General features: G+C 52.7%; 6 protein-coding genes across 6 annotated transcripts; 3 read left to right on the forward strand and 3 right to left on the reverse strand.

Moving 5' to 3' along the window:
• Positions 1–1,182: 1,182 nt before the first annotated feature.
• On the reverse strand, positions 1,183–1,506 carry AYO21_11464 (hypothetical protein; the record flags this gene model as incomplete). Its single annotated transcript, XM_022661356.1, has 1 exon — positions 1,183–1,506. The coding sequence occupies one exon, from the start codon at positions 1,504–1,506 to the stop codon at positions 1,183–1,185; it is 324 nt and encodes a 107-aa protein (XP_022506330.1).
• Positions 1,507–6,406: 4,900 nt separating this feature from the next.
• AYO21_11465 (hypothetical protein) lies at positions 6,407–7,484 on the forward strand (the record flags this gene model as incomplete). Its single annotated transcript, XM_022661357.1, has 5 exons — positions 6,407–6,558; positions 6,611–6,707; positions 6,825–6,898; positions 6,948–7,316; positions 7,382–7,484. The coding sequence occupies 5 exons, from the start codon at positions 6,407–6,409 to the stop codon at positions 7,482–7,484; spliced, it is 795 nt and encodes a 264-aa protein (XP_022506331.1).
• Positions 7,485–8,348: 864 nt separating this feature from the next.
• AYO21_11466 (hypothetical protein) lies at positions 8,349–9,481 on the forward strand (the record flags this gene model as incomplete). The annotated part of the gene is made up of 2 exons (XM_022661358.1): positions 8,349–8,681; positions 8,735–9,481. The coding sequence occupies 2 exons, from the start codon at positions 8,349–8,351 to the stop codon at positions 9,479–9,481; spliced, it is 1,080 nt and encodes a 359-aa protein (XP_022506332.1).
• Positions 9,482–10,137: 656 nt separating this feature from the next.
• Positions 10,138–12,310, reverse strand: AYO21_11467 (hypothetical protein; the record flags this gene model as incomplete). Its single annotated transcript, XM_022661359.1, has 4 exons — positions 10,138–10,803; positions 11,289–11,616; positions 11,672–12,159; positions 12,218–12,310. The coding sequence occupies 4 exons, from the start codon at positions 12,308–12,310 to the stop codon at positions 10,138–10,140; spliced, it is 1,575 nt and encodes a 524-aa protein (XP_022506333.1).
• Positions 12,311–19,462: 7,152 nt separating this feature from the next.
• On the forward strand, positions 19,463–20,054 carry AYO21_11468 (hypothetical protein; the record flags this gene model as incomplete). The annotated part of the gene is made up of 3 exons (XM_022661360.1): positions 19,463–19,523; positions 19,578–19,739; positions 19,783–20,054. The coding sequence occupies 3 exons, from the start codon at positions 19,463–19,465 to the stop codon at positions 20,052–20,054; spliced, it is 495 nt and encodes a 164-aa protein (XP_022506334.1).
• A 2,935-nt stretch (positions 20,055–22,989) lies between these two features.
• AYO21_11469 (hypothetical protein) lies at positions 22,990–24,476 on the reverse strand (the record flags this gene model as incomplete). Its single annotated transcript, XM_022661361.1, has 3 exons — positions 22,990–23,514; positions 23,567–24,348; positions 24,401–24,476. The coding sequence occupies 3 exons, from the start codon at positions 24,474–24,476 to the stop codon at positions 22,990–22,992; spliced, it is 1,383 nt and encodes a 460-aa protein (XP_022506335.1).
• Positions 24,477–24,599: the final 123 nt, after the last annotated feature.

Raw genomic sequence — 24,599 nt, forward strand, 5'->3', positions numbered from 1 at the left:
GAGAGTCCAAGGCCATCAGGCATGATGATGCTACTTACAGAACTGAGGAGCAGTATGATGGTCCCTGAACTAGGTAGTAATTAACGCCTTCGTGTGAATCACACAATCATCTTAATACTGTTACTGAGCTGGGGCGAGGCTCTCAGCCAGAGGCATCAACTCGTACGGCGGTGGGCATGATGTTAGGGGTAACGACTATCGTACAGTAACAATAAAACAGCAGCGAAGATCCTGATTAGATAGATTCCATTGCTTGCTTGATTGTCCGTCCAGTTATCTCTGTGTGTTGTGAAGGATCCTGTGAAGGATCAAAGAAAAAGAAAGGCACTCTCAGACCCAGTGTCTGAGATCCAGTCAATCAGGAGGTAGGAGTGTCATCCTGTGCATTATACAGGCAGATTCCACCAATCACGTTCCAGCCTGTAGACTCTCCCATTACAAGGGCTGTTACAAGGGCTGTTACAAGGGCTGTTACAACGACTGTTACAACGAGTATTACATGGGTTGTTACAACGACTGTTACAATGCTTGTTACAATGATTGTTACATTGGCTGCGCAGGCCGGTCGCCTGCTCTTGATCATTTCTTGTCTGGGGGGATTGGGGCTCGGCTGCTTCTTGCTTGGATTTTAGAAGGTGGAAACTAATGGGCCTGGGTCTTTCCGGCGTGCATTCTGGCTACGATTGGCATGCAACTCGACGATCGCAACCCCTAGCACGTAAAGGCTCCTCAACCAGGCGAGCCAAGCTGCAAGTGATCAGAACTGGGACGGCCCAAATGACCCGGGGAAAGCCATCAACTGGACGAAGAGGAAGAAATGGTCCAACGTGGCCATCGTATCTTCCGTCACCTTCCTGACACCTCTGGCCTCCTCGATGGTCGCTTCCCGAGACAAACATGTTTCAGGTAATGGCCGCCGAACGAGAAGCACAGCTCATTGCAGACAAACAAAGAGATTGCTGTGACGCATATGCACATTTCCCTCCTCCTCCGCTTACAGTGCGTACCACTACCGTGGACTACGCATCAATGACCAACATATCTCTACAGATCCATCGAAGTGAACCAAGATCCCAACCTTTTCCAACGACGTTTAAAGGTAGACAATTTTGTTGGTCTATTTGATCTATCTGATGTCCCATGAGCTCTGGGTTCTGAGGCCTTTCTTCCTGTAACACATGCCTATGGGTTCGACGGTTGGTTGGGATGAGACGGCTGGGTTGGTGGGTTGCCATTCTGGTATGGAGGCATGTCGTTCTGGCGCAGCATGTTCAAGCCTGCGGCTGCATCCAGGACAGTATTACCAGAACTGGTAGCACCAGGTGGCACTGCATCGGAAAAATAATGCGGAGGACGATCCCATGCCCAATTTCGACGAACAAGCGTGAAAATAGGGGTGAAGACGGCACTGTCGATCAACAGTTCGCTTGCAAAAATTCGCGCATTGTATGTCTTCTCGGACCGTGAGACAGGAACTGTCGATGGTCTTCCGGATTGGAGGATCATTCAGGGCACTCGCGAGTAGGGAGAGCGCTCGAAAACCGGCCGGACACCATCTTCACGTCTGGTCGGGGACAGTCCTCGAAAACCTACACCAGGGATTGACCCTCCTGTAGCCCTCACCCCTCCTCCGCTCCAATCCCGTACACTTAGCCGCGCCGACTCGATGTCTCCAAGGACTAAGCGAGTTACAGCCTCCGCCTTGGACTTCACTCGACCACTCCTACCTCCACCAACAAGCGATAAACCCTCCACGCCTAACTCGACTATGAATACCACTGCACTCTCTAGGAGCGGAACATTATCGTGGCAATAGCGACCTTCGTCTAGGGGAGTGGGTTCAAGATCACGGCCGCTCACTATCGTCTCGCGGTGGCAATGGAGGAAACTCCCGCGTGAAGAGGCAGTCTGAACAGCCTGCAGAACGAACAACAACAGGGACCACTCCAACATCGCCGCAACACCTCCCTTTTGACTCGGCCGGCCTCCCTTTCACTCCTCTTGCTCCATCCCTGTCTATCCCCAAACCAGATCAACGTTCCTGCCAAGAGAAAATGAGCTTCACTGTCCAAGAAGATTGTGTTTATCGCCTCCTTTGAGGAGGATGAGAACCTCGGCCATGAGAATGATGATGACAATGTCCCGCCCAAGGCATGTGCCGCCAGGGAAACAGAACAAGCAGAAGCAGATTCGCGAGGTCTCTGACGTCGGAAATATCTTCTAGCGAGAGAACACACTTCTCGATGGCGGCGCGTTTGCCATGGTCGAGGATGTCGGCCGTCAACTCGCGCCACTTGTGCACAACGTCGTCGTTGCTGAGTTGTATGTCAAACTAATCTCCGATTCATCTTCGACCTCGACGCCGTTTCCACGGTTCTCATCTCGCCTACCTCGCCAGCGATGTCGTTCTCTCCGTCCAGCCTTCTCTGAGCACTGATTCCGAGTTTTCATATCATTTCTCCCGGTTTATCGCCAACGGCTCGAAGAACTTCGTCTCCAAGTCCCTCCCCGAGATCGTTTCTGTGCGCCAAAAATGCAGATCCGCTGCAAAATCTGGTTTCTGTCGCTTAATCGGTCGTCAATGTAATTTCCATTTTTCCTTTTCTCTTTCAAGCCATGTCCCTCTCCCCCTTTTGGGCAATTTCGGCGGGGACGTTGCCTGATCCTGTCGACTTCAGCCGAGTTTTCTCTTTCGCCATCACCTCCCAAATGGAGTTTCGATCAGGCGAGAGAGATTCCGTAAAAAACGATAGCTTCTCAATACTAGGTTCTCCAAACAGCTGCTGAACCCAATATCGTCAGAGATTTCGGGAACTTCGACTATTCAACACGGTGACCCGACTTGTTGCGACGGTCGGGCTGGGCATCCAAACGAGCATTTGCATGGGTTCGAGTAAAATCGCGGCGAGTGAATCCTTGGACAGAGATTTGATGAGCGATTCAGTGCCTTGGACGTCGTTGTATGTGGCGCCGATGAAGCATGATAAGCCCTTTCTTGAGAAAGCAAAGCCGAGGACTTTGGCACTGGGGCACAGCTTCGGAGCTGACTCTCCTTGAATTGAGCAGGATTGACTTCGGGCCGTCGAGGAGCCAGAAGCGCAAGGCTAGCGGTCCGGTGGCCGCTTTACGCAGAAGCCGACGCCTCCGGAAAAAAGAGCAGTGTGAGATCAACGGATCCAAGACCATTCTCTCAGTAGGTCACTGAACCAAAAGAGATCCAAGTATCGAGAGTCGCCCAGTTCGCGACATCGGCAGTGTTTGTCATTCCAGAGTAACGCGTGCGGTGTGTTTGAACTTCAGCCAAGGGTTTGACATCTCTGTGCTCAACAAGATATTGCCGAACCGTAGTGGCTTCTTTGGAACCATTTGTAAACGGCGCAGCCCGGTCCACGTACGAGTTTCAGATATTGAAATCGTGTTTCAGCGTAGAGACGGCCAGAGCAAAACTGGGCTCGAAGTGCCTTGATCGAAACAATCGCCACGAGACCGGTCGCACTGGTTCCGAGAAAGTCCTCGCCATGATTCAAGTCTCTGAGATTGTCCAATCCAGAGCATACTGTTTCTTTGAGACCATCTGGTATCCCATAACCCCCACCCGACCTGCCCGCCAAACGCTGCTATTTTACGAAATACCTGTGCCATTCCTGACATGATTTGTGTTCTCAGCCCAGGATTGAGAGAGTGGACCGCGTCAATCGACCAAAGAAACAATGAGCGACTGGACTGTTGATGCACGAGGAATGCTACGGCTCTACAAACCCTCCACCATCACGATGGCAGCCCGACATCGCGGCAGCGGTCATACTGTACTTGTGCGGACGCAGCGCAGATTCCACGTTCGTCATTCAAGGATTTCCGCTTCGTTTTGCGATTTGAGCATGTCCCTGGAGCGATTGACATGAAAGGGATCACGGCGCCGGTCATGGAGACTCTAGGTTCCGAAAAGCAGAGTTCCTCCAGGTATTTTATACCAAAGACCACCTCTTTGCTGAGCGGGAGGTGTCGGGCTATGGCAACCAGATATTTCCCCAGAGTGGTGGTCCTTGTCGTTGAGACAACCACGTTTTCCAACTGCCACATCCTGCAGACGGCCAGAGAGAAAATGTACTGCGAGCCAGCACTCGTGCGGTATTTGCCGTATCAGGTATCTCGAAGACCAAATTCAAAATTGAATGCTCAATTTCAGTCCGGAAACTCATACTCGACCCTCCGACAAGGTCAGCTGTGAATGGAGCCCGCGCGTTCCGTTCATCGTCGCCTTGCCGATCAACGATTGCCAAGATTGCCACCCAGGAACTTGTAATCGTGCTGCAGTCAAAGAAGCGGCGTCCGCTGCTGCGTCCTCCGCGAACGACGACCGGCGGCGATATCAACACACGATGCGCACTCGAGATTCAGATTGCCACATCTTTGCCACGGAGTGCTTCCATCGCATTTTATTTTGCGCCTGCCTTGCGGTGGATCTTCTCGAGCTTCTCCGTTGACGAGGCCAGGAATGTCTTGGTGTTAACGGATAGACTCTAGAAAATAGACAGACAGACAACCAAAACTTGATAGGTTCCCAAGTCTTCTTCAATGATCCAGCTGTTGTCTTTTTTCTTCGTCGCGCCAACGTCAAGGCGGGTGACTGGGTTCTCGTGCATGCCGGCGCCGGAGGTGTCGGGCTGGCGGCAGTACAGATTGCGAAGGCGTACGGTGCCACCGTTATCGCCACAGCTCCAAAGTCGCCATTGTCGAGGCGTAGATTCAGAAGTACAAGCAAAGGAAGGGACGTCAGAATAACGAGGGCTGGGACGAGTGGGATCCTGTTTTGGGGGAAGGCGTTCTTTCCAGCCCGATCCGAGCGTCGTGGGATAGTAGCACGCTGTACGACTTCATCTGGGACATTCATCGCCCGTAGCCTAGGGCGCAAGTAGGCGGAATTGAGCTTGACGTCCTTGGCGACATAGTTGCAACGGGAAGCTTGTATCAGACCAGCAAGATCCTATGGCGCAACGAGATGAACTGACGATGCTGTCTGATTCATGTGAATGGTGTCTGCGACTCATGCGCACGCAAATTACCAACGGCAAGATCGCGGTGGGCGAATGAATCTCCAGGGAGGATTTGTCGGACTTCATGAGATACTCTGACTTGGGTGTGCCGCACCCGTTTGCTGGCGTTGCGGAATCTCTCGCCAAACTAGATCAAACAGCCAGAAGGGAGTAGAGTCAGCCTAAGCAGCAGAAGTCGACGTTCGAGGCATCTCTGCCTTCTCCTCGCTCCCGGAAACGTCCCTCACCGACATGGTCTCCGCCCGGGGCCCTACGTGTGCGATGGTTGAATCCATGATCATCTAGTCGAGGTACCCGTCTGGTTTTAGACCCGCATACACACCCGAATCATGCGAATCCCTCAGCCTCCTCCATGCGATTGCCCTTGAGATATCTGACCTCGAGACGTGCAAGGTCCTCGCCGACGCCAACACACGCAAATCATGAGGCATAGGGCAAACAGTAAATGAAACAAGATCAGTCCGAAGTACCGAAGACCCCGCCCTCGAACCGCAATGGAACGAAGTCCACGTTCGCGGTGTTGACGAAATGCACACAAGTCAAAAGCGTATAACCTGCAGGATTTGGGTAATGATGGTGAAGCAGATTGTCCGATGGCTAATAGCTGATATCTCATGGGTGCTGGCCCGCTGGTTATGGTGGTGCGTTGGGGTGGTGCGTTGCGGTGGTGTCACCCTTCATCCCTTCCAAGGGCACTCTGGCACGGTTTGCAGGATCAAGGAGATATTGGGCAGGAAAGGTATTGACAGCCTTTACCTTGACTAATCCCAACCGTCTTCTCCTCCTCTTTCTTCATGTCTCTTCATATATCTTGATCAGTCCGCCTAGTAGCTGGCACTGAAGCCTGTTACAAAGACTGTTACAAAGACTGTTACAACTGCTCGCCCAGAAATCACCTTAGTCAAATCTTAGTAAGCGGAGACCTTTGAAGGTGACTTACTATCACGGTCCCGCCAAGACCTAGTTGGCACGTGACTATTTCGCGCGCTGCCTGCGACCATTACCTCGTCACAGACAGGCCAACTCTCAGATAGACTCTCCTCGAGTTCGTATTCATGTTATTAGTGCTGTAACACTTTGTGCTGTGCTGGCGCCGTGACACTTACACAAGATCCACCTTTCTCTCTGATATTTCCCATCAATCATGGACCCAAATCAAAGTGACGGCGATATACATGAAGTACCAACTACAATGGATGTCGACACGGAGTAGGGCCTTTCTCTCCCTTTCGCATTCTTGAGGTCAAAGAGTAACTTACTGATGTAACAGGGATTGTAACAGCCATTGTAACAGCCACAATGATCTCTCTAGCTCGACTGGAGAAAACCACCCTCCCTTATCCACGAGAATCATGAGCAACCTTCTCCACAATGAGTCCATGGCTGACGAGTCCTCTGATATTGAAGGATCCGCTTATCCATCAAAGAAAATCAAGACTGAGCATGATACTGATGATATGGCCACGGATGAAGTCGAATCTGGTCACCGTCTCTCGGACCTACAGTAAATAAGTCTGTTATTGATTGTTACAATACCTATTACTAACCTCGGATAGGACACTATTCTCCAAGGGCAAGGGTGGCCGTAAGGTTGGGAGTGGTGCGGGCCAGAAGAGAAAGCAACCGAGCCAGTATTCACAGAACAAATCTACGGTGAAAGATATGGCACGCCGTGCTAGAATGAATGATGCTCAGAAAGAAGACTCCCGCGCCCATAATGCTGACCGTGTCGCGAAGAGCCGCGCGCTCAAGAAGCTACGCTAATCAGAGGAGTATCAGCAGATGACCTTGGAAGAAAGAACCATTGCGGAAAGCTTGGTGGCAGTAGAACTCAATGAGACTAGGTAAGTAACAACCATTGTAACAGCCATCATCCTACTAAACTACTCTTAGAACACAATCAGGCTACTCGCGAGAGTTCATCCGGGCGAAGCTGGCGGCTGAAAAGGCCATCTTGGAAGAGAAATCAGGTCGCCAGGCAGACTTTCTCGTAGCTCATAGTAAGCTTGCTCATGAGAAGCCTGAGCATGAGCTATTCTGGGACGATACTGATGGTGAAGATGAAGATCAAGCTCCGATCGATTCCGTCAAGAGAGGCATGATTGACGAGATTAAAGATGATACTACTAGTATTCAGCAGGCTATTAAGATGGCATATCTTGATGTACACTCTTGGGACTTTGACACTCCTGAGCGCCTTAAGGGCACTCAAGCACCTCTAGATATGGCCTCAGCGGCCGAGGCTGCTGAAAATCGACGAAGGTATGTGGATTGTTACAAAGATTGTTACAACGATTGTTACAAAGCTTATTACTAATCTCTCTTAGCCATGACCCGAGTAAAATGTCTCGCAGTTACCAGATGTGGATCATGTTCAAAGACGGATGTGAGCAAAACCTCGCGGACCTGGCGAACAAAACCAGACTGTGATAGGTTGAACCCAGAAGGAGGCTCGGTTCTGACGAACCAGCGCCAAGACTAACGACAGGACCAACGTCACCCCATGATTGGCTAAATTTACCTGTACATTGTACAGGCAAAATGCAGCCTCCTGATTGGACGAGGCACGTACCGTGCAAGGGATACCGAATCCTGGCAAACTGAGACACCGTACGCAAGGGAAGGTAAGGAAGAGAGACAAAAGGTAAGGGAAACGTAAAGCGTGTACGAAAGAGGAAGGACAAGGGAGAAAGGGGAAGACATTAAGTACCCCTTACGGAGGAGCGTACGATATAAGGAGAGAGGGAGGGGACGTTATTCCTCCTTCTCTCTCCTTAGATTTATCCTCCTTGTTACTAGGTTGGCTAGCTAGTTACAGAACTCTTTCCAAACCCTCACAATAGCGTACTAAGTATAGTATTATCGCGGAGAAAGTACTATTCGTAGGACTTTAACTCCGTAAGCCTACCAGTTTAAGTCTCTTATAGTAGATTACTTAAGCTCAGCTCTATGTTAGGGACGCTATCGAGTAGATAGGCAGAGCGCAACAGGACTAGTAATTAATGATAGTATTCCTAGACGCTAAGTCGATACATGACTCGAAGTATAAGAAGGAGGAAAGTCCTCCGCGGAGCGCAAGCGGCCTTACTAAGTTAGCAGCCTTGGCATCCGTGACAGTTACCCCCCCCCCCCCCCACCCGAGGCGCCTTGTCCTCAAGGTGCCCGCCAGGAGCAACTCCTGATATCGAGTCTTGGCAAAGCCTCGTCGGGTCGCCTATATATATCTGGCTTTCCCTGTAATTAATAGTTCCCTTCCTTTCTTTTCTTCCTTTAGTGACACCTGCGACCCGCAAGATGGAGAAGCAGCTGCCCGTTCCCGACTACGTCTTGAGACGCCGTCGACTCTCTGACGGTTCGATCACCGCAACCAGAGGCTCCATGGGAGAAGAAGCAAGTCGCAAGGCACTCGCAGCCCGTTATGATTCGGATCTCGAGCAACCCGCAGACGACAGTGATCAACCCGCAAGCGAGTCGGAAGTCGATCCCACTGACCCTCTCCCCTATCAGCGGTGTGTGCGTCAGCTGTGCGACTATCCCAGCACTCATGTCAAGTGCGAGTACGGTCCTGGTCGGTTGATATGCGATCGCTGCCGGGAGGGCAAGCGCCAGTCAGATGGCTGCCTTGCGGTATTTTCGCACCCATCCCGCAGAGTAAGTGTTGTTGCTGACCGTATGCTTAGATTCCAAAACACCTCCGCCGTGCCGCACGCGAACTCCTCATTTCCTCGCATGATTTCCGCCATCGTAACGGTCGCGTTTCGCGTGAGACTGTCCGTGAACTGGCGAAAGCTTTGAGTACCAACATGGCCAATGCGACTCGCATGTACAACAAGTCTGCGCGCGATGGCGACAATGAGCTGACCGACCTGAAACCGAGACCAAACGCACCCGCTCTTCAGTCGGGTAGCAAGCGTAAAGCACCGCCCATCGAAATCCCCTCTGACGATGAGGATGAGTCTCCCGTGCGTCCGCGCAAAACCGCAAAGACAACCGCAGCTCAACCCGCCAGCCCTGCCGCAGCTCTCACTCCCGCCACTGACCGCAAGCCAGCCGTCTCCGAGTCGGCCACAGTCGCAATCACCCAAATTCTCAGACAGACAAACCGCATGCTTACCATCCTGCAGGATGTTTCTGATCGCCTTGCGGCCGTCGAGGAACGCATGCCTGACGGTGAGGGCAATTCTGCGGTTCTCGAAGCTGTCGGCCACCAGGTGAATGAGATCTTCGAATACTTGCAACCCAACCACGTCCCGTCTGCTACTCCCGCCAGACCCGACTCCCCTGCGGCTCGCACTGCGCACGCAAGTGATGATGATGAAGAAGCAGACCAGCCAGACGTCGAAGACGACGCAGTGGAGGAGGATGCGAATACTGGTGGAAAAGGTGTCGACAATGCTGGTGTCAATGACCAGCTCACCGCAGGTTAGCCGCATCTGATTCGCGAACCGGGTGGATGGGTCTGGGCATGGAGGATGATATCTCCTTGCGGTTCGCGTGTGTTGAGTGTTTTCCTTTTCTCTTACTACCCGCACCCTTCATGGGTTGCCACAGGCATGTCGCACCACACCAGTGTGCGCCTCAATCCCGCCTAGCAGACCGCAGGCCAACTCTCAACCATTCCGCAAGACAAACCGCACAGGAAACGTGGGAGGCGCCTAGCATGCTTATGGGAAGGAGAGATGAGCTGGGTTCACCATTGGACAGAGTGCTTTTCGCACGCGGTTGAGTTAGCGTGGCGCAATCTCGCAGACAAAGTTTCTAGTAGATAGAGTGAGCTTCTCGCATGCGAGACAATTACAAGACTCTACTACTGACTTCTCTACTCCGTTATGGCCCTCAGCCTTCTCGCGTGCGTTACTCAAGGATGCACTTTAATCAGTCGCATAGAGTCAACGGGTTGCCCTGCGGGCAACCCGCCTACCAAAATCCGCCGCAGCGCTGTCGCAGCGCGAAGCGCGCATTGGATTCGATGGATCTCGCTTCGCGGGCGACCCATCTTAAGGCCCATGAGGGTAGTAGGAACTCTGGTTGTAGTACGCCTACGGTTCTCTATCAACCCTCTGTCGCCGCCTAAACTCTTCAATCAAGTCGCGCGCGTTTTAGCTAGGTTGCTCGCCGGCTCCCAGGAGTCGTCAGCCTCGCCATAGCCTTTCCGCCGCACATGAAATTGAGTCCTCCCTGACCGCACGCGTTCCGCAAGCACTTCTTCTACTTCCCATTCCTCCTCGCCGTCGATGTCGATAGGCTCCGGCCGCGGCTCTCCGGCTCGCGCACGATACGCCCGCAACAAGGATACGTGAAAGGTGTGGTGTAGTCGCCCGTACTTCTTCGGCAGCCTCAGTGTATACGCATTAAGACCGTGCTTGTCCACAACCTCAAAGGGTCCTATGAACTGGTCCGTAAGCTTCTTGCTTGCCCGCGCAAGGCGGATATGCTTTGATGACACGAGCACGAAGTCGCCAATGGCAAAGCTTCGTTCCGCCCGCTTCTTGTCGTAATGCTCTATCATGCGTTTCTCAGCTTCCTCGCGTGCTTCTTCAGCCGCAGCAAGGGACTCGAACAGCATCCTCGCTCGGTCCTCAGCCGCAACGCTCACTGGTCTAGCCGCGCGCTCCTCGCGGTCGACATTCATGTATAACGTGGGCGTTAGGGAGAGTACCCATTTAAACGGGCTCCTTCCGGTCGATGCGTTCTTCGTAGAGTTAATCGCATACTCCGCGCTAGGGAGTAGCTCTGCCCAGTCTGACTGCTGTTAGTTGATATAGCAACGGAGGTAGTACTCGAGGGTCTGGTTCATCCTCTCCGTCTGGCCATCGGTCTGTGGATGGAACGCGGTAGAGAATAGCCGACGAGTCGTAAGATACGAGCATAGCGTGCCCCAATACGCCGATGTGAAGGTCGTCCCACGATCCGACACGATAGACTTGGGCGCACTAAACTTCGACACGACCTTCTCAAGGATCATTTGTCCCATCTGAGGTGCGTCTGTAGTGCTTCGGCATGGGGTCAACACCACCATCTTTGAGAAGCGATCCACAATCACGAGTATCGAGTCACATGCGTTACGCCCGTGCAACGACGGGGCAGCCCTGTGATGAAGTCCATAGCGATATCCTGCCACGGCCCAACCGGCCCCGGGAGGGGTTCCAGTCGTCCGTATGGCTTATGCCGCGGGACCTTCATCCTCTGGCATATATCGCATTGATCTATATAATCCGTGATGTCTCGCCTCACATGCGGCCACCAATAGAATCGCATAACATTATCACTTGTGCGAGTCCGGCCAAAGTGTGCGCCTTGCCACGGGTCATCGTGATTCACGCGAAGAATCTCACCTCGTGTGGCTGGGTCACTGGGGGTGTAGACGGCGCTATCGTGCCGCACCAGGTTCGCATGGTCGACGCTCCATGTTCCTTTAAACATACCCCGGGGTACCACCACCTCGGGAAGCGTGCGCCACTCGCCCTCCTTACACCAGTCGTTCTGCGACTGAAGGTAGAGCAACCGGGAGGTGAGCGCCTCGCTGCCTTGAAGCATGCGGGCCTCCTGCGCCTCAGAGGGTCTCTCGGTCTGTTCACTAGGCTCCACGGGAAGCGAGCTGTGTGATAGTATTATACACGCTCTCAGCCGTTTCTCGGCTGTCCCGGGCTCTTGCCCTGGTCAGTACGCCAACAACAACGGCGTCCCCGACCCGCAGGTGATCCGCCTGCGTTTCAACATCGTCCGGCAGCCGCTTCTGCAGTAGCGCTGTCAAGATGTTTTCTTCTGGGGGTGGGTCCCTCTCCATGTGGTCCGGCCTTCGAGAGAGCCCATCCGCAGGATTGTCTTTACCCTTTCGCCACTGAATTTGGAAGTCGTATGCGGCTAGCACTTCGGCCCAGCGCATCTGGCGTCGGTTTAGGACCTTTATCTCCCTGAAGCTCTGAAGGGCCTCATGGTCGGTGAGGACTATCGTTCTTACCGCAGGCGATTCGAGGTAATGTCTCCATACCTTGAATGCCTCGACGATAGCTAGCATCTCACCGTCCCCCGTGTGATAACTCCGTTCCGCAGTGTTCATCTTCCGCGAGAAGAACGCCACCGGTCTCCATTGAGTGCGGCCACCCTGCGTTTCGTATGCTTGTGTGAGCACATCCCCCAATCGCCTCTCCCGAAGCGTCGACCTCCACTCGCGACTGGCGCTCTGGGTCGAAATGGGCTAGCATGCGAAACGCAGGCGAGACGCATGCGTGCCGCAGTGTTGCGGATTTAGCCATTCTCGCGCTCTTCCAATAATATGTGCTGCGGTGGCTGTTGCGGTCCGCGTGCTAACCGCTACAGTGTCTGCCGCCGTTAAAGTCTCTACTGCCCTCCTCGCCGAGTCAAACGGCGTTGCGGAACGCCTCAATCATGCACCGATGAGCAAGATGAGGTCGATGAGGAAGGACTCAGGATTACCTGAATATTTATGGGAGAATCTTTTTCAAATCGCCGCTTGTTTACTCAATCGTAGTCCGAACGGATCGATTGGTCGTTTTATTAAACCCTTTGGTGGAAGTTTGCAGACCGTTCTAAGCCGTGCATCATGCTTGGTTACGGCGCCTCGCCTCCAATCTACTGGGCGTTTGATCGAGGAACGCAGAGTGTTCCCGTTCCAAGGACATTAATGATCTTTGATGCAGATCAAAATAGGGGTTTTGCGCCTATTAAAGTTACGGAGGAATTCGACACGGATGAGGATATTCAGGATGCACCACTAGTTGATTACTCAGGGTTTATGCGGGAGAAACCGTTGGATTTATCGTAATTACATGTGGAACAAGAGCAACAGGTCATGGCTGAACCAAAAGCGGCAGTTTACTTGAGACAGTTCCTGCGCGGACGAGGCCGAGAACAGGTCACGCCGACGACGATTTACGGAGATAATCAGGATGCGTTGGTGCCCGCACAGACGCCGTCCGGACACAGCAGGACCAGGCACGTTGAGTTTCAGTACCGTTACACCAGAGGAAAGGTGGAAGACTCGACAGTGTCGTTCTCATTCGCCCCAACGACGGAAATGGCGCAGATGGGCCAACGAAACCGTTGAATCCTGTCCAGTTCAACAAGTTCAGAGAAATGATGGGGATGATCACACTGGAAAAATCAGGCTTTGACAGGAGCGATCGGTCAAAAGCCAGCTGGCGCAGTTGGTGACGAACGCCACATACAGGAGCGATGACATTGAATTGAGGGTTTCTGAAAGGACCAACCAGGTTGCGTTCAAACGGGACAGAAATATCTGTGAAAAAGGCGCATATTTAGACAGGTCAGAGGGTGAAAAGCTGTGTGTGTTTTCATGGATTCCTTCAAGTTTCCACTCACACATGGTCCATGGCGTATTATCGTACGGTATTGTGTTGTGTCCCGCTTCCATTAAAGGTACCAAGAGTATGCTCGCAGTGTGGGCAGAGTCTGTCTCCCCCTTGCCTGGTATTCTCATATCTCATGGCTAACGACCAGCAAGGGGGCCGACGACTGGTGATCGCGTCCGGTTGGGAATGACCGACCGACCTGCGAATCAAGGTCGAAAAGGATTTGACGGTCTACGGCGACGAGTGTAAGTTTGGTGGCGGCTTACCTTTTCATGGACTGTTACATGGACTGTTACTGTTACAATGTGTCACGGACCTCGTCCCTTGGCATTAGTTTAGTGTCACCTGGAACCTGATCTCTTGATCAACGTGCCATTTGAGATGTTGTTCACACAACAGAACCTGAACCTTTCAGATAGTCTTTCGTACTGCAATGTCAATTGACGTGTAGCGAGATGGACAAGTACATTGGTATGTCCGGACGGGCAATACACAAAGCATGGGGTGCAATATCGTTACTCGACTCCGTCTTGGATCGCTGACTCGGCACTCCAGAATTAAGGTTTGGGTGGCAAAACACCAAAAACACCCACAACTACACAACCAGTAGGTTATTTACTATAAAATCTTCGGGACTAGGTATCCGCGATCGTAGAATCATGTATCAAGTGTAAACGGTTAATTATCAGGTCTTAATCGTGGCTCAGGGGAAAGACACAAAATTCGAGGGCTGCGAAGGCCCACTGTCAGAAATTAAGGTTTACGGGAATTAAGGTTTACAGAAATTAAGGTTCACTGGAATTAAGGTTTACGGGAATTAAGGTTTACAGGAATTAAGGTTTACAGGAATTTAAGGTTTGGGTGGCAAGCTGGCAAAACGCCAGCACCATCAGCTAACCAAGGCATCATCGAAACGGGCATCATCGAAACGGGCATCATCGAAACGGGCATCATCGAAACGGGCATCATCGAAACGGGTACGTAGGGGGCAACAGTAGGAGGAAGGAATAGAAACCTACCAAGCAACAGTCCACGCAACATAAAAATACCAACCAATCAAAAGTTCCCAACAAAAATTTTTCGTTGAGGTGTAGCTAAGGAAAGTCCCCCCCCAAAATTCTTTTCGTCAAGGTGCAGCCAAGGAAGTCGACCACCTTCTGACGCTTGCAGAGCTCAGCGCATTCAAGGGCTGTCTTCCTGCAGGAATCCCTCCTCCGAGTATCGGCGCCCTTTTTGCCCATCGATATCGGACGACGTCTTCGAACGTCCCTCCAGCGAGGAGGCGGTACACAAACACTGCTTTGTTGTGGCCCAGATGGTATGCCCTGCCGATGACTTGTTCCTCCCACGAAGGTAGCTACCTAGCCTTGGTTTATTCATTCTATTGACCTATCTATCAGCCTCCGCGAGCTCTTCTTACATCCACCCCTAGGGACACCTGAACGGCCATGGCCACGCCGCAGTCCTTCGCCTGAGACCTCGTCGGAACTAGTCCTGCCAGCGTCAACGGCGCCGCCAGCGTTTTGCAGAGGCAAACGTGTCCCCAAGCGAACTATGAGGCCAGTTAAGGCCAAGAAACAAGGCTTTCTGCCTGATTCACAGGATGACTAGATCTCTGAGAGATCAACAAACCCGCGCTGTCGAGGGAGAGGCAGAGAAGCCCAAAAACACCTTCAACATGGCTTGGATGATACTTGACCACGGAAACAACCAGTACCGAATGTCGCCCAATCTTGGACCTCGAAGTATTGCAGACCTCGCCGGCGAAACACACCTTCAACATGGCCTGGATGTTACTTGACCACGGAAACAACCAGTACCGAAACACGCCTTCAACATGGCGTGGATGATACTTGGCCACGGGGGCGGCCAGTATCGAAACACACCTTCAACGTGGCCTGGATGACTTGACCACGGAAACAACCAGTACTTCGCGAATGTCGCCAATCTTGGACCTCAAAGTATTGCAGACCTCGCTGGAACAATGTCCTTGCTGTATAGTCTGTCGATGAGGGCTCAGATATGGGTGCCTCGTCCACCATGGGGGCATGGCACAAGATTTGATAGTTATTGAGACGTCCATATTCGTTCCGCCATCTGATCAACAGTAACAAGAAGAAACCACTGGGCATTGTCGAATGTCATCTCTGCTGATTGGATCGAGTGTGCTTTGAATTGGGCGTCTCGCACCGCCTGTCACGTCTGTCTCGGTCGGGGCCGCAGTACGACCCGGCTGGACTGGCCATGGGGGAATCAAGTTTGTCCTGGCGTTCGATCCTGTCACCGCCCTAAAACCCCCTCTGCCGTCGCTCAACAGACTCTCCTAGTCATCCTTTTCGTGCTATTCGCTAGCATGATCGCCTCGCCTATAGGTTCAATCGACAGACTCTCTACTCGAATATGCGCCGCTGATTAGAATAGCTCGCAGATTGGCGGCCAAACCTATCCTGATGCACCGCAACCCGGGCTGTTTGGTAGACACATTCGACGACCTGGACTGGATTCGCCGTCATCGAGGGTTGCAAGATTCGCGTTATATGTTACTTGAAGAGGAGGTTGCGATATTCCTGTTTATCAGCCGATTCGGTGCCACACAGACCGTTGCGTCAACAGTGTTCTCTCGAGGTCCTTGGGCGATATCACACTCGTTCAACGCGGTATTGAAGGCCTTGTTGCCTCTGTATTCGCATCGGCGTGTTAAACGCAGGTTTCGCATCCTCGGTGGCAGGAATGAGTACTCAATTGAGAAGCAAATCGATCTTGTTATTACCCTGGCGGCAGTTGTAAATTTCATTGCATGCGCGATCGGGACGACAAGGACTTGGATATCTCGCTGTCAGATATTGCCAACAGCGCAGAGATCGACGTTCCTGAGCCTCCTAGTCAATCGATTTGAGGCAGGACGAAGGGTTCGGAAAGAGATGGATGAGCTCAAACCACCATCGATAGAGGCCAGAAATTCCTCCTCTTCACTGTCACGCCGACGTTCGAGCAAGTCTGTGATTTCAAACGCTTTTGGCATCTTTGGGGCCCGAAAGCGCTCGAAAGCGCTCAGCCAAGTAGGCCCTAACACACCACAGCACACTATCGGGCTTTGGGTCAAGGGGTATCAGGGTGTAGCTGTCAGGTATCCACCAGCCAAAGAACACTCAACTCACACATCCAAGGAGCTCTGAGAAGACACCCTGAAAGAAACAAGGCTCGCGGCAGCCCATCTTGCCGTAATACCACCACACCATCGGGCCTTGGCCCGTAGGCTGTTAGGTATTCAGCCGGTATCAGGCACCATGAAGGTATCACCCATCGGGGCTATTAGCCACCATCGGGTATGGCCGCAGGCACATACAAGTCTGTCTATGGGCCTTTGCATGGACGACTGATCAGAAGCATCAAGTGAGGCTCGGGTTTGCCTGGTATATTCTCACAGCGGTCCAGCTGAGATTTTACTGTCAACAGGCCGGCTGGTATCAACCATAGCTCTTTTCTGCGGCACAAGAATGAAATGACCGGGCCTGCTCCGGAAAGCATTCCATCAGAAAGGATTGTGGTCGCTGGGAACGGCGGGGGGCGAAGGGGGATCGGTCCAGCGCAGTCGGGACTTGCGGTTGGGGGGAACAGACATGATTCGATCGTCGCCGACGTTTTTGTTGCACGCATGGGCTGTCTAGAGCCTGGCCGCAGGTGGGTGGAAGAGGGGATTGCATCGTCCAAACAACGCACAGAGGCCTCCTCAGCTGGTCCGCCACAAGAAGAGAGAACGAGGGTCATGTATATCTCAGCAAAGGGGTTGTTGACTTGCCAAGAGCCGCTAATGCAAGAGCAGGACATGATATCGTGGGTGTCAGTTGTGGCCCGTGCACCAACTTCGTGCATTAGCGGCTCTTGGCCAACGCGCACAAAACTTTTCTTCATGTCCAGCAAACTTGGTCCGATCGACAACTAACTCCCAGCATGGAAAATGTCCTCTACACAGTCAAGTCACTCTGCTGTCCCTACGACAAGCATTACAGTACAACACCACACCACACGGCACCGCCTAATAGGGCGTGAGGTATCAGTATCAGCCAAAGGTCCAATCACACCCTGCGTTGGCCACACCGGCATCTTCAGGCGGAGGAAATTCGATATGCCTGCAGTTTGCCAGCAGGGGATTGTAAGAACCACAGCCCACAGCTATATCTTCATCGTTGGCTAACAGACAGACTCTTCACGGATCGTTCCTCACTTCGGGCGTTGGGGCCACGAGCCTCTCTCTTCCTTTGGTCCGCCGAGTGTTGACGGATATCCATGAAAAGACACATGCCTCTTGGAAAGACCCGAGAGAGGGGGGAGGGGGTGGGCTAGCTAGCTAGCTGCAGAGATTTCACGATCTGGAACGAAGGCAGAACGAGAAGCATAGCCAGTCTCCAGACGAGCCGCTTTCAATAAGAATGAGGACACCGCGCCGCACCATCACACCACCGGGCTATCAGCAATCAGTGATCAGGCTGATATCAGGTATGACCCCATCGGACTATCATCCCTCAGCTAAAGGACATACAACTCACATCTCGCGAGGTGTACCGGGGCGCGCATAACGCCCCCAGGCCTGTCACCTTGCTATGTCCAGGAAGGTCTGTTCTTTTCCTGCGTTTGACCATGCCGTTGACTGATTTATATGCAGAGAAAGCCGCGAAGATTCGCTGGCCACGGATACCTCACAGAGCCAATTCAAGTGCCAGCCAGACCAGTCTGCTTTGCCCTGGCCGACTTCTGCGCTGTGCTCTTCTGTCCTGCCTGCCTGACTTTGTGTTCGAAGGGGTCGAGCTTCTCCTTCAGACTGTTGAAGGGGGGCAAATGCTGTAACACCACCGGAACGAGAGGAGGGAGCGAGGATGGTGTGAACCAGCTGACATAGTCGACCGCCACCGAGCCAGGCTTTGGAAAGCCCGATTCAGAGCTTCTGGAGCCGCACGGGTGGGTTGGCGTTGTGCGCAGGAAGACCTTTGATCAACAGAAAGACCTACTCGAAATGGAGGCCGCGGGTCTCGAGACTATGGGCCTCTTCGCTGGAGACCTCGCTCTCGACTATCAGGTTTGATCAAAATCGCCTTGCTAACGTCAAACTAACGAGGAAACCTGGCCCTGTCAAAGGCACAGCAGGAGAGCGATAGCGAGGTCCGACAGGATCAACAGATTGGCAACCTGCTGATTATAGGCAGTGGGTGGCAGAATGCCTAGTAACAGAGAACAGGACAGTGACCAGATACAGCGTAAATGGCCCTCAGGCTGTTCAACAGCCTCGAAAGTCCCAGGCCATCTGGACCACCCGGCAACGATCAATGAGGCCCTTGGGATGCTCCCAATCGACATCTCGCGAGTGAACAGTGTCTCACCGAGGAAACAGCGCCATCGAGATGGAGGAATCGCTCGTGTGGGCGCCAGGAGGTGGAATTACCCTTTTGGGCGATTTGGGTGACTCGTTCCAAAGTGTCCGTCACGACACCGTTTTGTCCATTGGAGCGCAATTCAAACACGACCCCGAATCAACTGCCTGTTCAACCATTTTGGTTGATGGGCCTTGAGGAGATGGCAGAACTCGTCCCTCTGCGATGAAATGGTCGACAGCAGTCGTGGCGGTGGGATGGATCACCCTGATTGCTTTTTCCCAATCGGGACTTGCCGCAATTGGAAGACTTCCGCTTTGGGTTGACGAGAATTGCCCTACCACCAAGCAGATCTCGCGCCATGGCCTGCGACTTGATCGATGGGCCTGAAGACACCAATTCCGCAGTGACCTCTCCTGGCGCCGTCCCAGGGTCGTTTCGTGACAGGTAATCCTGTAATGGCCACTGCATTGCCTATCACGCCAGAGATGCGGGATCTTCAGGTACTTCTTGAGCTTCGTGGCGGATTCTCACCACCATGAGTGCTTCGCCACTTAGAGAGTGCGTGACGCTCCAAAGCGACCTCGAACCTCTTGACCTTGGGTGGCCTCATCTCCAACTGCTTGCCAAAGTAGATAAGGCGATCTCCAGATGCTCAACGGTGTCGTAGACTCCCCTTGTTCTATCTTGGCCCAACGCAAGCTTGGCGATGAAGAGCGCCAGCCACAAGCTCGGTCTTGTTGGAAAATGGTTTGGATTTGTCGACGTCAGTACAGCAGTCGCGCAATAGTCGGACGTGATACTCCATGAAGGGTAAGCCACAGAGGAGGAGGGAGAAGAGGAAGAAGAAGACGATGGCATTCTGGGCGATGAATTGGACGAGCCAACTGCGAATGAAGGCGACAATCCGGAGGCCCAGCAGGCGGTGGAAGACATGGTCGGACCTCACCTGATACTTCCGTTATTGAGTCATCTGCGGAACTTCTGTATGGTCTGATACACGCCCGGTCGTCACGCTCTTCGCTGAAGACTTCGTGGGGTCCCCGAGAGATATCGGGGCGGATTCGCAAGCAAAGCTGATTGTGAAATTGGCATCGAGGTCGGCATCAATACCCTCTCGCGGCCTCCTGGAAGGCATGCGCCTCAGTTGTTCCACCGAGGGCCACTCGGCCTATAGCAACGCCAACGGCCTGTCTCCAGAGGACACTCTGGTGCCACCGGAGTCTGTTTACCTGTCATGGTGGCGAGAATCCGTTTCAACCCAGCCCGGGCAGCACGCGCCGCGGCATTCCGAGGACTGATGAGAGAATCAGTGGAGCAGGAAATGATGGAGAGAACATTGATGAAGAAGTGGTTGCTCAAGATTCGCCAACTCGGCATGCCTTCCCTTGTTGGTATTTACTCGCTGGTGCTGTGGTGGTGGTCTGCACCTTGATTCCTGTCAGAGTGCCTCTCGCGGAATGTGAGTTTTATATCCTTTGGCTGAGGGATGATTCAGACCTGATAAACTGATATTCGACAGTTGATAACCCATATTCCATGGCCGATGGTGTGGTTGTGCTGGGGGTGATCCGCAAACCTCAATTCCCTCTAAGTCCTCTCAAGATTCGAGTCAAGCTTGTCTCCGCTTGCTGATACCTACTGTGATACACGATCCTCGATGCCTGATAGTCGATAACCCACAGTCCACGGCCTGATGGTTCGGTGCTTTGGTGTTTTGGTGAAAAACCTTAATTCTTTCCGAGTGCACTCACGCACCACGATTTGAGGCTCTCTTGGCTAACAATTGATACCAGATACATAATCCACGACACTCCAATAGCTACTACACAAAATCTCATCGCTGACAGCCCTCTGGTTGCAGTGGTAGCTGCTGGCGCTGGTGTTTTGCCACCCAAACCTTAAATTCCCGCAAACCTTAAATCCTGTCAGACTGCCTTTGCACCCCTCGAGTTTTGTACCTTTTCGCTGGGGCCTCACCGACGCCAGATAATTGATTTTTTACGTCTGATACACGATTCTACGATCACGAATACCCTCCTCCTCCAATCTCACAGTAAATACCGTGCTGGTTGTGTAGTTGTGGTGTTTTGCCACTCAAACCTTAAATTCTCGCCAAACCTTAATTTCTGGCAGAGTGCCCTTTGCACCGTATGGATTCAACGCCCTTTGGCTGCAGCACTACTGAGACCTGCCAACTAGTAACTAACACATCATACGTGATTCTACGATAGAGAATACCTCCCCCGTCAAATCTCAGAGTAAATTACCCCCTGGTGCTGGAGTTGTGGGTGTTTTCGGTTTTTTGCCACCCAAACCTTAATTGTGCTGAGTCAGCGATACCGATATTGCACCCCCATGCTTTGTGTATTGCCCGTCCATCCCGATGTGCTGTCGATCTCGGTACACTTCAATCTCGGTACACGTCAATTTCGGTACTCGTCGATCTTGATGCTTGTCGATCTTTCGTCAATCTCGGTACTTGTCGCCCCCACGTCGATCCCTCTCCAATCTCGGTACTCGCCAATTTCGTTACTTGTCGATCCTTCGTCGATCTCTCGTCGGTTTCGGTACTTGTCAGTCTCGGTACTCGTTGATCCCTGCCGATCCCCTGTCGATCACCCATCGATCCCCCGTCGATTTCGGTACTCATCCATCTCGGTACTCGTCGATCTCTTGTCGATCCCTCGTCCATCTCTCCATCTCGTTGCTCGTCCTTGACATACTCCTCTCTCCCCTCTCCACCGCTGTTCAAGCCCCCAACAGGAAGAGCCGTATCACATCCGCGGCCTGGAGCAGGGAATCTCCACCATTGGGGCGCAGTCACGACACGAACCTACCGCCATTGTGCCGCCGGTAGAAAGACACACACACTCCGCCTCGTGCGGGTTACCCAGGAAGAAGTTACAGATCACGGCGAAGCCTGGAATAGGAGGAACATCTACTGTCAAGGTGCAATCACGACATGAACCTACCCAGCGAAGAGGCCATTGTGCCGCCGCACCGGTAGAAAGGCACACGCCCAGCCCCGTGCGAGTCTCCAGGAAGAAGTTACAGATCACGGCGCAGCCTGGAATAGGAGGAATATCTACTGTCAAGGTGCAATCACGATATGAACCTAGGTACCCAGCGAAGAGGCCTTTGTGCCGCCGCAGCTCCGCCTCGTGAGGAGAAGTAAGCCTCGTACGTTACCCTGCCTCGTGCGGAGTTCCACCGCCTCATATCTCAGCCGAAACAAGACGTCGAGGCTGCGGTCGATAATTCACACACAGAAGCGAGCCCGACGCGCAGTCAACGTCAACGATATGATTCCTGGGCAGAGACATGATATTGGATCCCATGTGTGTGTATTACGCATCTATCTCTGTTTGCTCGCCCTTGTTTTGGGGGAGTTTTGCTAGCTAATTACTGTCCAGTGTGATCACCCTTGATCATTCCACTGGGCCATCCATCCATGCCATGCCGTCCCATGCTCACCACTGAGTAATCAGTACAATTAGTAGGATGTGCCATGATCCCAGTCCCGTCCAGTCCAGTTCAATCCCCTTGAATCCAGTCCATTCCATTCCGGTCCAGGTCAATCCAGTCCCCAGCTCACTGTGCTGACAGTTCAACACGCGGTGAGTCTTTTGTAATATCCTGCGTACCATGTAATTCCAATTCCGGCTTCAGTGTCGGTTCGAGTTCTGGCTTGTGCTCTGATTCTGACAAGGGGTATGGGTGCTCTGGCTCCGGCAAACCCAAACCCTTCCACAGAGCAACCAGCCCAACCGGGCCGACGACATCCATCTCCAGTCCAGTCGATCAACAGTGAGCAGCTCATTGTGTTGTTTTTGGTGTTTTGTAAAATGTGTTTGAATGGACTTGGCGAATAAAGAAACCCCATCTATGAAAAGGAAATCCAGCTTTTTTTTTGGTGATTGGCTTGCTCAGCCAGCAAGGCCGGCAAGACTTTTCAATTGTTTTTGGTGTTTGGGTGTTGTTGGGGAGTGGTGATGGGTGATGGGTGATGTGTTGCTGTGCTGGCCAACCCAGGCTCTCAAGGCACGTGTCTGTCTGCCCTGCCTGCGCCCAGCACTTGGCTGCGCCACCACCGATGCTGCCTGCGGTCTGCTGGCATGTCAAAGTCGATTCCATGTGTTCGTATGCTGTATCTCGATTGCAAACCCGTGGCATGGTCCGGTGTCAATGTCAGGACCTGCCAACAAACCCGTACAGTCTGGTGTCCATGGCATTTCACTCCAACATCCACAGGATGCGGTCGAGCTCTTTCTGGAATCTGGCTCGCTCCGCCTTGCTGTCAAAGTGCAGAGTCTCGAGCTCTTCGGGAGTCGGACTGATCGAGTCGTGCACCAGCTTGACGTCTTCTCTGATGCCGTCCCAGTCGACCAGCGCATTCATAAAATCCTCCGATGCCAGCGACGACCAGGTCTGGCGCATCCAGGGACCGTCGCTGTACACCGAATTGACGTCTCTTCCAAACTGGTCTGCCTCGCTGAGGTCCTTGAACTTGGACATCTTGATGGTGTAGTCGCGTTCGACCTCGTCATGGCCTGCAGGCAGAACCACAGACATGGAGCCTTGGTTCCCGTGGCGGACGCGACTGGGGAAGTGCGTGCGCTCTTGGCCCAAGAACTGGGAAACACAGATTTTTCCCTTGGATTGATCCTCTGTAGCTTCGTTGGTCTTGCTACCAGTCTCGCCCACTGCCATGCTCTCGTCATCTTCAATTAATTGTGTGGGGACGCCGAAGTCGCAGTTCTTCGAACTTGGTGGGTGGATGCCAGGATCGAATGGATATCATGGGAAAGACCCTCGGAGGGTTCTGAGGCGCTGGCAAGGCTCCCATAATACCGGCTTCCAAACGACCGATGGTGGGGACATAATCTTCCAATCGCTCGGGGCCGTGACTTGAGACATCGTACCGGAGAGTCGGGTCCTCTCTGTATGGATTCGGCTGAAAGGTCATACTGTAACTTTGCTGGCTGAGCATTAAGCTCGGATTTGGCTGTTGCTCATCTGGATTGTCAAAGTCAAGCAGTTTCGTTGTCGCCGCCGGAGCCGTGCTCACAGGGAGAGGAGTTTCTGAGATCCATCTTTCAAGCGCTTCTTCCTCACGATGGGCATCCCCGATGATTCTTATTCCACCAATCGGAATGACTTGGTAAGAAGACTTTGGTATAGTCTCCGTACGATTGAGCCCGATTGGTGTACCAGGTGCCATGTTGAGTAAGAAGTTCTCCCACCCCTTGCTGCCATGCTGATACATGGGCCGGGCGCAGGCAAGGTAAAAAGAGTTGACGTCTCTAGCTATATCCCGCACCAAGAGCTCCTTCACTGCCTGCACGAATTGCAGATTGGCATCCAGAGCTAGGATTGCAGCGAATCTAGCCCTACTTCCCGCAGAGGGAAACAAGTCGGGGGCGCGGAGAAGTCTCAGAACCTCTTTGCTCGAAAACTTGAGACGCCGGATTTGCTCATCCACATCGAGGGGACGGACGAGCTTCACAAGTGGAAACGCCTTAGCGCGGAGGATCTCAAGGCTAAGAGTGACGAGATACTCTTCGCTGCACACTTGCACCACCTGGCCCTCACCTATTGTAGCAGAATCAGAGACTGTTCACCACTAAATGGAAAGGCCACTCACTGTTCAGGATACCTCGATGTTTCTTCTTCTCTTCCAAATATCTGCCATTGAAATACGCAAGAATTTGCTCAGCCATGATGGAAAGCTGGGTGCTGTTGAGGGGTTGCGCATGTACAGTTTTCGATGATGAAGCCACGAATCTGTAGCTTGAAATAGAAGATGAACAACTCGAGGAAGCCGCATAATGAAGGCAGTTTAC

This window comes from Fonsecaea monophora, assembly GCF_001642475.1.
Source record: "Fonsecaea monophora strain CBS 269.37 chromosome Unknown Scaff161, whole genome shotgun sequence".
Taxonomy (NCBI): domain Eukaryota; kingdom Fungi; phylum Ascomycota; class Eurotiomycetes; order Chaetothyriales; family Herpotrichiellaceae; genus Fonsecaea; species Fonsecaea monophora.